The 11,852-nt window shown below is 35.4% G+C and overlaps 1 protein-coding gene, 1 long non-coding RNA gene and 1 pseudogene across 2 annotated transcripts; all 3 read left to right on the plus strand.

Annotated features, from left to right (window-relative positions):
• Positions 1 to 2,088: 2,088 nt before the first annotated feature.
• LOC104646894 (uncharacterized) lies at positions 2,089 to 4,045 on the plus strand. The gene is made up of 3 exons (XR_741048.4): positions 2,089 to 2,188; positions 3,138 to 3,630; positions 3,707 to 4,045. It is a non-coding gene; the product is annotated as an uncharacterized lncRNA (long non-coding RNA).
• A 996-nt stretch (positions 4,046 to 5,041) lies between these two features.
• LOC101257853 (uncharacterized) lies at positions 5,042 to 5,837 on the plus strand. The gene has a single exon (XM_004237290.5). It carries the CDS (start codon positions 5,567 to 5,569, stop codon positions 5,711 to 5,713), a length of 147 nt encoding a protein of 48 aa, XP_004237338.1. The 5' UTR covers positions 5,042 to 5,566; the 3' UTR covers positions 5,714 to 5,837.
• Positions 5,838 to 5,985: 148 nt separating this feature from the next.
• LOC138347959 (putative disease resistance protein RGA1) lies at positions 5,986 to 11,637 on the plus strand (annotated as a pseudogene).
• Positions 11,638 to 11,852: the final 215 nt, after the last annotated feature.

Consider the following 11,852-nt stretch of genomic DNA (forward strand, 5'->3'; position numbering starts at 1 on the left):
GTCAATTGGCTACCGTACACCCCATGCCAAACTTTTTTAAAAGATCCTGCTAAAATTGAAATGTTGAAGGGTTATATTGGAGAGGCACTTGGTCACACTTTTCATTGTCTTTCTTTTTCTTTGTTTTATCTACTAAGCTGAGAAAGTTTCTGTGGATTCATTTTAGGACACTAAATATGAGGTCAAGGACATTCTCAAGGTTAATAGATTTGGCTGTAAAGACATCATTTTTTTTATTACCTTTACAGTTAGGAATGGCAAGAAGGAATATTTCAAGATAAGGTGGTGAAACATATAGCTCAGTCTTTGGATTTCCCGATCGTTAGGCCAAGGGTAATGAGCATTCCTTTTTATTGTTTCTTCCAAGCTTCATAACTTAAAAGAATTAATGACTAAGTTTCAGCATCTGCAAGTTATTAAGTCTTTTGTGCTTTTATGTAGGTGAAGGAAAGTCGGGACATAGAGTAATATGTGAGGTGTGTGCATTATTTTGGGTGGGGTCAAGCTTTAGCTTGCTGTTGTTAGTGTTTTCGTAATTGAAAGTGGATTATCTAAGTCAACAGTGTATGTAAAAGGGACGAAAAACAACTATTATAATTTATGGAAGATTTTTGGTTCAAGTTTAAGACGATATAATTGTGATGTTTTATGGCCCTCATGGCCTCCATCCAAACCAGCTCAGTTACAACCAAAGCAGGGATAGACTCACTTAGGGAAGTAACAAGGATAGCTCCTATTTGGTCAAAGAAGGTTACTTACATCTAAGTTCAAGGAAGACACTTATTGATCTGGAAACTTATCTGAAGAACTAAGATGACACTAAAAGTCATATGTTTCAGCTGGGTTAGTCTTAATGGTTATTGCTTGACACATGATAATCTTATGAGGAGGAAGTTTCGTTTAGCCAACAGATGCTACATGTGCTCATGCAAGCAGAAGTTATAAATCATCCGTTTCTTTATTGCACTGTTGCCACAGATCTTTGGAACATGTTCTTTTCTCTTTGGTATGACTTGGGCCATGCCAGGCACTTTGAGAGAGACTTTTGTGTGTTGGAGGAAAGTAGGGAAGTCCATCAAAAAGATCTGGTCTTTGGTTCCTGTTTGTATTTTGTGGTGAGCACAAGATGTTTTGATGGCATCCCAACTCCCATTTCCTCTCTTAAGCTAGGTGTTTGATTAGTCTTTTTAGTAGGGTAAGTCACTCCTCTATAATTACTGTTGAATCTTTCGTAGAATTTATTAGCTCCATCATATAGATGTATATTGATAGTTGTGATAGCTTTTTTTTCTTCTTGGGAGCTGATAATATCTTTGTAATGCTCGCATCTTCTGGATGCTTTTTGCTAATGATATCCTTCATATTTCCCAAAAAAAAAATTGTGATGTTTTATTATTCTATATCCTATTGTTTTAGTTGAAGCTCAAGGAAATAGTATTTGTATTCCTTGTATTGGTGTGAGTACTATATTGGTGTCTCTTTTTTATATTATTACAGAGTACTAGAGATATGTTGTCTAGACTTGCCACTAAAGTTGGATCCTCCAAAAATTTTTCTTTTCTTGTGATTGATCCTACACAAATGCTAGAGTGTCTGAACAACATAGAAGTTGAGTAGCATGAATAAGTTCTTTGATGGTTGTATTTGTTCATCTAGTTTGAAATATATACTTCATCTATTCCCAGAAATATGCGGTCTCTGTGGAAGAATGAATTTAACAAAGTTAGGCCTTGTTTGGATTGACTTATGACTTATAAGCCAAAAGCCATAAGTTAGATTTCTAAATTTATGGTTTTTGGCTTATTTTTGTTATTTTGGCTTTAAAATAAGTGCTTATACGCACATTTAACTTTACCCAAACACTTTAAAACTGCTTAAAAGTTATTTTGGCTTAAAATAACCTAAAATAAGTCAATCCAAACGGGTACTTAGACGGGTGGCAAATTCTTTCACTACGTGGTAAGATTTATAGAAGATGAGCTTACATTCCTACTTAGGGGTTTTGCTTGGTAGGGTGTATAAGAATAGTAAGGGCCTATTTGGAAAGCTACCTTGGAAATTGACTTTGGTGTAATTACAATGTATTCTTCAATTCACATTAAGAGGATAAGCGCGCACTGTGAATTTCAGATGGAAGCTCAAATAGACAGTAGCAAGTAATGAAGAAGCAAATTTCTTATATCCAAAGGTAAAATGGCGAAACCCAAAGCCCTTTTCCATTCAATTTAATGCTCATACATTTTTCTTTATTGATCGAAATGTGATTACAATTCGGTTGATTTTACTTTTGTTGTGTGTTTTCTTGTCCGGATCGAATAGATATTTCACCATCACCACAATAATCTGAAATTTTTGGGGATTTTCTCTCAATGTGATTACAATAATTGTTGATTTTAAGATTTCGTTATATTTGTAAAATAGGTTAGGTTGGATCATAGACAAAATAGCGAAAGACCGAAATGTTAGTATTACCATTTTGATTGATCCACATAAATTGATGAGACTCCTTCTGTGATTTTTTCCCCGAGTTTTGCTACTCTTCTACATTGGAGCAGTATGCTTCTTGAGGTTGTAATGGCATTAGCTAAAGGAAAAATGAAAACAGTTGGCTTAAGAATATTTGGTTTGATTGGAAAAATCACATTCTTTTGCTGATTGAAGATTCATTGTGGGCTAGTAGTTATTTTGGGAATACAGAGTATTAGTAAGATTACTATATATCAGAAATTCTCAAAAATCGTCTCTATTTCTTTGTGAGTTAAGGTCTATGTACACTCTAGCCGATCTAGACGCCAATTGTGGGATTACACTAGGTACATTTTCGTTGTTGTACTATCAGTAAATTTTTTTTGGAAAGGTGAGTTCTAATAGTCGAGCTTCTATGTTGGAACTGTTTTTTCCCCTTTCTGTTAATGAAGAAATACTGACATTATTTTGTTCATTATAGTATAATCTCCCGCACGTTGGCAAATTGTTTGTCAAGATGATATTTCGTTTAGTAGTGTCGTTGTTTGACTGATGTGGAAGTCTGAGAGATGATAATCTAATTAAGTTTTGAGCTGGTTAATTTGCTTCACTTGCAATTGGATGATTTTATGTGGCATCATGGAACCCTGAAAATTGTTTTTTTTCTGAAGGTGTTGGTGAGTTTTGCTTGTATTTTGGGGAAATTTACTTTCTACATCTCATGGAAGTTGTATTTGAAGAGTATGCTGCCTTTGAGAATAAAGTGAAACACAGCGTCTATATTGACAATCTTTCACAATTGGCTAAGGAATCTGTTACCAAAGCTACATTTGATCAGTTCGGAAATGTCATTCTGGTCAAGTTAATCCTAACCTAGCTTGAACTAAAAGGGATGGGACGAGCTGCTTTAGTTGTAATGAAGAATGCATATGAAGCAAGAACAATCATCTCTGAGATAGGAAATTCCCCTTTCGTGATCTCAGGCATGCCAAGACCTGTTAGGGCACGTGCTGCTGTAGTTGAGATGTTTGATAATCTCCCAAGAAAACCTGATAGACGATAATGTACTACTGGTTGAAATCCAATGATCCTAATTTTGAAGTGGCCACGAAGATGAAACGTATAGTTAGGATCCATGCAAAAGAAGCCATTTTTTTGCTCAAGGTAAACATTTGCTCATAAAATTGTTTTCATGGTTATAATACATTGTTGTCCTAAATAGTTCCTTCTCTTCACGTAGCGTCAATTAAAGAAGGAAGAACAACTAGCAAAAGAACAGTCAGAGTCCTTGAACGCAATCTACAACAAGTATGAACTCGTTCAACATGTCTTTAAGAGTGGAACTCCTACGCGATTGAGAAAGCATTATAAAATGTGTAATGATGTTTTTCTAGTAATCAACATTCTCATCAATACACTTGTAGAGACATAAAGATTCAATGCTTAAACCAAATGACATGTTTTTAAAGTACATTCCAGGCAGTAGAAGAGACTTTATATATGCTATCATTCATGTGCTCTTGAATTGTAATTGTTAGCCTAAAATGTATTGCTTTACAAGATTTCTTATGACCCTGCAGTCAACCTTTACTTTTTTGTGCTAGTATAATTTTTGCTATTATTGTATTGGCATAATATATAAAAATGTCTTGACTTGCCTCAATTGACATTTATGTTTCCGACTTTTGGTGTGCATAAGTAAACATTTAAACTTGTATATAATTGAACAAATAGACACAGATATCCTACATGGTATCCTATATGACAATTTGCGATGTGTGTATCTATTGTTCAACTTTATACAAATTTAAGTTCTATAAACATTAAAAATTAGAGGTATAGATATCAATTCAGGTCAAGTTGGATGGTACGTCGATGTATAATGTTTTATTGTTTTGGGGGAAATAACTAATTGTATGCAATGCAAAATTTGATGTGTCACAACAGTGTTTTAGAAAACATTTTTTGAGCGGGGCGTAAATGAAAGACGTAGATCCATAAGGCGTAAGTCCTAAAATTTGAGGCATAAGCCCTGAGCATAAACATGTAAGTCCAAAGTGTAAAAACGTACCGCATGGCGTTTTTAATTTATTTTTAGAATAAAATTTTCTTTAAATCATATTTTTACTATTAGTGTAATGATACTTCTCAAACGGTAATTACAATTTTTCTTACACTTTATAAACTGTAAGAAGAAAAGTGGACTTTACCGAAATCGTGAACTTTATAAGAAAAGTTGATTTTATCAAAATAGTATAAATTTATTTTGTTGCGTAATTTTTCCAAAAAAATATTATGTTTCATGTTAAATATAGACTTAACACACTAACATCTACCGTTTATATTTTTGAATAAAACAAAAGAAAAAAATTATACTAAGCCTATGTTAATTACTTTATAACTTATTTTAATCAAATTTATCTTTTTGTGGCTCAAATAAGGTCCGAACTCGAAAATTCATGTACTCTAATGTGTATGTGTTAGAAATAGAGGGGGTAGATTGGAAATTTAACTGTTTAGGTCCACAGGCACTTGTCTTCTACCGACAGCAAGAAACTTACAAATGGTTAACAAATCCATATCATTTCCACTATTTATTGTACAAACAAAAAATATCAATCTTTAAATGGTAAGTCAGTGAAAAATATGATACCCCTTTTTTGAAATCAAAGGATTTTCACAGGATCTTGATTCCCACTTTTTGTCTTTATGTATGAGTCTCTTTGCAGCTGTTGAAGCAGAAATCTGTTTTGAAAGTATGGTGGTTGGTCAAAGACAAATCTTGGATCCCTTTTGGGTATGAACTGAAGATTTAGGGTTTTCTACATGTATTTGGTGTGGAAAGGTGATTGCTTTTTGGGTCAAATTTATTTGATGAAGTGAGTATTAGGGGATTTTTATAAATGGTTTTGGTGTAGAAAGGTGATTGCTTTTTTGGGTATGAACTGAGGATTTGGGGTTTTGTATGAATAGATTTGGTGTGGAAATGTGATTGCTTTTTGGGTTAAATTTATTTGATGAAGTGAGGATTTGGGGTTTTCTATGAATGGTTTTGGTGTAGAAAGGTGATTGCTTTTTTGGGTTTGCTGAATCTTGGACAATGGCGGTTCCATGGAGTACAACACTATGGATTGCTAAGATGGTGTGGATGGCATTGAGTGGTTGGGTAGTCGCTTGCTTGACTATTGCAGATGAGGTTGCTGCCTCTTTTCGAACTGGTGATATTGGTCCTTTTCATGTTGGTTGAGTTATACTGTACAGAAACATCATCTTCTCCTTTGTTTGTGAATTGTTGCTTGCTTCTTACATATTTTGTAAATTTATGGATAAATATTGTTTACAGTGGTTTGATAGAGCTGAAGCTTCAAATAGCAATGTCTTTAGTACTTTATCTGCAAATATTTCTGTTTTGGCAGCAAAATGATTCAGTTCTTGATGATTTCTGGGCTAAATAGATTATATATGATTTCCGCTTAGATAATTGATTTGTGGAAGCTGCACCTGCATTGTGTATGTAAAATGCAGCCAGAATCCTGCTGTGGTGGTGCATTGAATGGCTATGTTACATATTGCAATTTGAGATTTTGGTATGCGTCTCATACGGAGGAAAATGTTTTCCATGCTCTCTTAGAAGATTGAGTACTATTCCGTGTTTGATTGGATAACAAAGTACATGGGATATTCTAATTGTATAAGGTGTAGGATACGTTATAAAGATAATTTTTTTGGTGATAGTTTTGGGTGTTAAGTGTCAATAGTGATGTCTATGTATTGATCAGAAGAAATGAGATTGATTTAGTGTGGTAATATTTATAAAAAGGAAAACGTCTTTCACATTTAAGTGTTGGACGTCATTTTCCTCATTTTGACGGGGCATTTTTTCTGGAATACCATAGTACATTCAGTTTTCACATCTTAATAAACACAACCCAGATTTATTTGCAGCTGCATTCAGGTTGACCTCTTACTAGTTTTCTAAATTAGTTATTGCAGTCTCACAGGTTCGAGCCATGGAAACAACCTCTTACAGAAATGCAGGGTAAGGATGCGTTCAATTGACCCTTGTGGTCTAACCATCCTCGTACCCTGCACATAGCAGAAGCTTACTGCACTAGGCTGCCTTTTTTTGGTCTCTGATACTTGTTGGCAGCATTCTGGTTGCGCTGCAACTAGAGTGCAGCCTTGAGTAACTAAATTGGCTAGGCTCATTATTGTCTACTTTGCGCTAAGAAGGCTCACAAGTTTATTTTGGCCAAACAATGAAGTTAAGTTTGCAAATATTTTTTATCCTAAATCTAGTAATTCTATAAAAGTGGTCTGCATGTGAGATGGATTCGGTAAGAAAATTCCTCCTACTTAATTCCTTCTCTTCCAATTTTGTCATTGGTAATACTTTAGGAGAATGTTGGAACAGCTGAACATAACTCTTAAGGGTCACTTGTCTGTTTTATCTTATCTGTCTTTGCAATGAAGTTGGCTAATCATATCATTTGATCTTTGTTGGATTGATTAAGGTGATCACTGTATACTTTTGGAACTGATCTCATGTAAGGTGTCTTGTCTAGATTTACTTTAGTTTAGTATATATGTTAGTGTAGGGCTGTCACTTCACCAGTTGTCAGAGATGTAAGACAATAAAATTCCTTCTAGAATATAGAGAAGTCTGTATAATTCCCCATTCCTATGATTGTGTTAGTTTGGAACTGTGATCTGCCATTACCTTGTATCTGTTAGGTGACAGATATCCTGTGAAAAACTGGTTTGGACACCACGGCCATAAAAAACTGTGAGACACCATTTTTCAGTCTAAATCTAAATGAGCTAGTCAGGTTATGTGGCTCTAGTATGAGAATCTGTGTATAGTGTATATGGTTGTCATAGGTGACAGAACCTGCAATCAAAGAGGGATACATCCAATCTTAAACCAGTTTACCTTGTATATCATAACTTAACGACTGTATGTCAAAAAAGTCCTGAAGATATCAGTCTATGCATAGAAAACTCTATGATCATTGAATTAACTGCTCCCTCTGGTTTCATACAGGTTAGATAAAATTCAACTCAAGATCCAACAATGGTAAGCTTAAATAATGCAATCGATAGCTGTGTTCAATGAATATACATAGCACACACAATATCCATCAAGCTCCAAGGGGGAGACGGAGAATGGGATGACAGATTAATAACTAAAACTGAAAATGATTCCATGTTATTTGAGTAAAATTGACAGTCTGATTCTGTTGGAAGCTTAAATAAACCACTCATTCTTTGCAATAGATGCGCGTTTTATTCTGCTTGTGTCTGCAGTCCTTATCATTCCATCTGGTCTTGCATTGCTTGATCTAAGATTGCAATGCCAATAGGGGTACATGTTAAAGCTACATCTTTGCGAAACCTGATGATTTAGGAACCTCATTACTAAGCGATCCACGATCCTTAGGGACATCTGATTTGAGTCAATTTAAAGGATCACCTGGCAAAATCCAGTTGCTATACTACTTAAAACAATTAAAGGAAAAAGCACCAGAGAGGCGTATTGAGTTATTGCATCAACAGTTAGTCTAATGAAATTGGCAACAACCTTAACATTATCTATTTTAGACTTTTCAGTAGGGAAACATAGTTCAAATGTCATCAGAAGAGGAGTTCTCTAAAGAGTAATCTTGAATTCTGACTCGCTATGTTAGCCTTAGGTCATTAGTCTCCCAGCTGAGGAATGCCCCGTTTAACCAGAATCATACTGGTGTGACACTACTCAGGAGCAACAACAACATAATACCCAGTGAAATCCCACAAAGTGGGGTCTGGGAGGGTAGAGTGTACGCAGACCTTACACTATCTCGTGAAGGAGGACACTACTATATGGAGCAAAAAGAAAAAATGAAAATAGGTATGTCCAATAATGAGTACAAATGATAGGTACCAGACATTTAGATAGTTTTTTTCTTCAGAGCTGGTGGACCTACCTGTTTTGATTACATTATTTATTCTTCCAAGACTATCAGAATATATATATATATACATACATATATATATATATATATATATATATATGTATATATATATATCATATATATATATAAATTGATGACCTGAATTCTACTAAAACTCATAATTTATAGGTGTAAAAATTCCTTAAACTGGCGGACGGTGTACATAACTTAAACTCTGCATATGACACATGAAACTATTTAATTTGCAAGAGTGGACGGCACCACTTCTTATCAAAATTTCAGAGTCAACCCTTTGTTTCCTATCACATATTTTCCTTAAGTTGAATTATAGTCCTCACTGGCTCGAAACTAAGATTAACCTATAGTCCACCTACGAGAATGCTCTGATCTCCCAACCAAGATAAATAGTCTCCCATCATTAATCAGGATTTACTTTTTACTTATTACCGGAAATTATACAGTTGCAAAAGTAAAGACAATAGTCTTAAAATGTTGTCTCTATTAGTTGTTTGTGGTTCACAATCCTTTTATCAAAACATGCATGACTTTTCAAAGAGGTGTTGACTTGGAGAATGTAGATCCTTGAACGTGTTTTGGCGAAATCTTTCTTGTTCAATATCATTGAACGTGTTTTGGCTAAAGTTTCTTCAATTGCTATATATGAGATCAGTCTAGCTTGGAATGTTAAGACAGAGCTAAGGAAACTCCAAAGTACTCTATCCACCATCAAAGTTGTACTTCTAGATGCAAACGAGCAGCAGGCGAAGAACCATGAAGTGAGAGATTGGCTGGAAAAGCTCAGAGATGTTGTTTATGATGTCGATGATTTGATGGATGATTTATCAACACAACTGTTGCTGCGAATGCATTTCGAGTAAAGCTTTAGGAAGAAGGTAAGGAAGTTCTTTTCAGGTTCAAATCCAATTATATATCGATTCAAGATTGGCAGAAAAGTAAAAGAAATCAAGGAGCTGCTGAATGAGATTGCAGATGATTGGAGAAATTTCCACTTCACGGAACATACTTATGTAACTCCAGCTGAGAATACGAGTAGAGAACAAACACACTCCTTTGTGAGGGCATCAGATATCATTGGTAGAGATGATGATCAAGAAAACATTGTATAACAGCTGATAGATTCTCATGATGAGGAAAATATTTTTGTGATTCCTATTGTTGGACTTAGAGGGCTTGGAAAAACCACACTTGTTAAGTTGGTTTATAACAATAATAGGGTTGTTCAGAATTTCAACCTTAGATTGTGGGTTAGTATTTCTGAAGATTTTAGTCTGAGCAAGGTAATTGAGAAAATTGTGAGGTCCGGAACAGGAGAGAGTTTTGACCACCTAGATATGGACCAATTACAAGGTTGTTTGGGAGAGGTTTTGCAACAGAAAAGGTATTTACTTGTGCTGGATGATGTGTGGAATGAAGATCAACACAAGTGGATAGATATGAGGGAGTTGCCGATGAATTGTTCCAGAGGTAGTAAAATTGTTGTCACTACACGTAGTAAGATGGTTGCTTTGATTACTGGAACAGTTCCGCCTTATTATTTGAGAGGCCTTGGTAATGATGACTGCTTATCTTATTTTTGAAATGTGCATTTGGAGGGCAGGACAATTTGTTTCCTAATCTAGTAGAAATAGGAAAAGAAATTGTGAAAAAGTGTGGAGGAGTGCCTTTGGCTGTGAAAACCTTGGGAAGGTTGTTGTACATGAAAACAGACAAGAACGAATGGTTGCAGATAAGAGACGATGAGATATGGGAAATCGAACAGAATAAATCTGACATCTTACCAATATTGAGGTTGAGCTATGAACAGATGCCATCACATCTAAGACAGTGCTTTGCCTATTGCCCCATGTTACCCAAAGGTCAAGAAATTCCGTGGGAGGATTTTATCAATCGCTGGGCTCAAGGATTTATCCAGAGTTCAAACAGAAACAGGAAGTTGGAAGATATCGGTAATCAGTACTTTGATGAGTTGCTATCAAGGTTTTGCTTCCTAGATGTGATACAAGCAGCTTTTGATGGAGAAATATTGGCTTGTAAGATACACAATCTTGTGCATGATCTTGCACAGTCAGTATCAGGTGCAGAGTGCTTAAATGTGAAACCCAATGCTTTCGTGGTTTCTGAGAGAGTTCGCCACTTATTCTTCCATGCAGAAGATATGTCTAGGAAATACTTCCCCAGATTTTTGCTTCCTTTGCATAAGGTGAGGTCTTTTTTTTTATTCGTTTAATATTGGACCTGTAAACAAGTTTTTTGTCAAGACAATGTTGTCAAATTTCAAATGCCTTCGGATGTTAGTCTTGAACAATCTAGATCTTGAGGAGTTGCCAACTTCGATAGGTAACTTGAATGAATTAAGATACCTTAACCTTAGTGACAGTGGTAATATCAAGTTTATTCCAAGGTCTATGAGCAAATTAGTAAATTTGCACACCCTTAACCTCATTAACTGTGAACAGCTTAAGGAGTTGCCAAGAGACTTTAGAAAGTTAATCAGCCTGAAGACCTTGTATTTGACCACACATCAGATATTAGCAGGGATCAAGAATCAACATTCTTTCACTTCTCTTCAATTTTTGCTTCTTTTCGAATGTTGTTTCCCAAAATTGCAGCCAGAACTGGTGCAGCATTTTACTGAACTTCGGTTGTTGCGTATCTACGAATGCCAAGTTTATGTTCTCTTCCAAGAAGTATTAGATATCTTACTTCACTTGAAAAGCTATGGATCTGGAACTGTGAAGAACTTGATTTGATTGATAGAGAAGGAATGTCAGGCCTAACAAGTCTTCAATCCTTGCTTCTAATGGGGCTTCCTAAGTTGGTGACTCTACCATTGGAACTCAAAGATACCGCTCCTACAACATTGAAGTACTTTAGAATCGCCGATTGTCCCTACCTGGTGGAGCTTCCAGAGTGGCTGCCGAATTGCTCCTCACTTCAGAGACTGTATATAGAGGATTGTCCTGTTTTGGCATCGATACCTCAAGGAATCTACAACCACAATGCCAACGTCCATATAATCGACTGTCCATTGCTAGGTGGATGATGGTAATGACACAGGTGCAAGATTTGTCCAACATTATTAAAAAAATGATTTATTCAAGTATCTTTATTCATTCCCTTGCTTATATATTGCAAACAATTGAGTAACATGTCACATTTTTCTCTTTAATACTAATTAGAAGTAGTTGTTGCATTAGTTTGTTCTCCTTTACTTACTTGTTTCTGTTCTTACGAGTTAGCGTGGACAAAAGCTGAAAGAAAGACAACTTAAAAAACTACAAATACTAAAAAAGCATAAAAGGATCTGAGATTGATGGATCCAAATTATAGTAATTAGTGAACAATGGAGAACAATGTTAAGCAGTAACAGCACCACCATACATATGTAGCAGGTATACACTTAATTAGTAG

Source organism: Solanum lycopersicum, chromosome 4, assembly GCF_036512215.1.
Source record: "Solanum lycopersicum chromosome 4, SLM_r2.1".
Taxonomy (NCBI): domain Eukaryota; kingdom Viridiplantae; phylum Streptophyta; class Magnoliopsida; order Solanales; family Solanaceae; genus Solanum; species Solanum lycopersicum.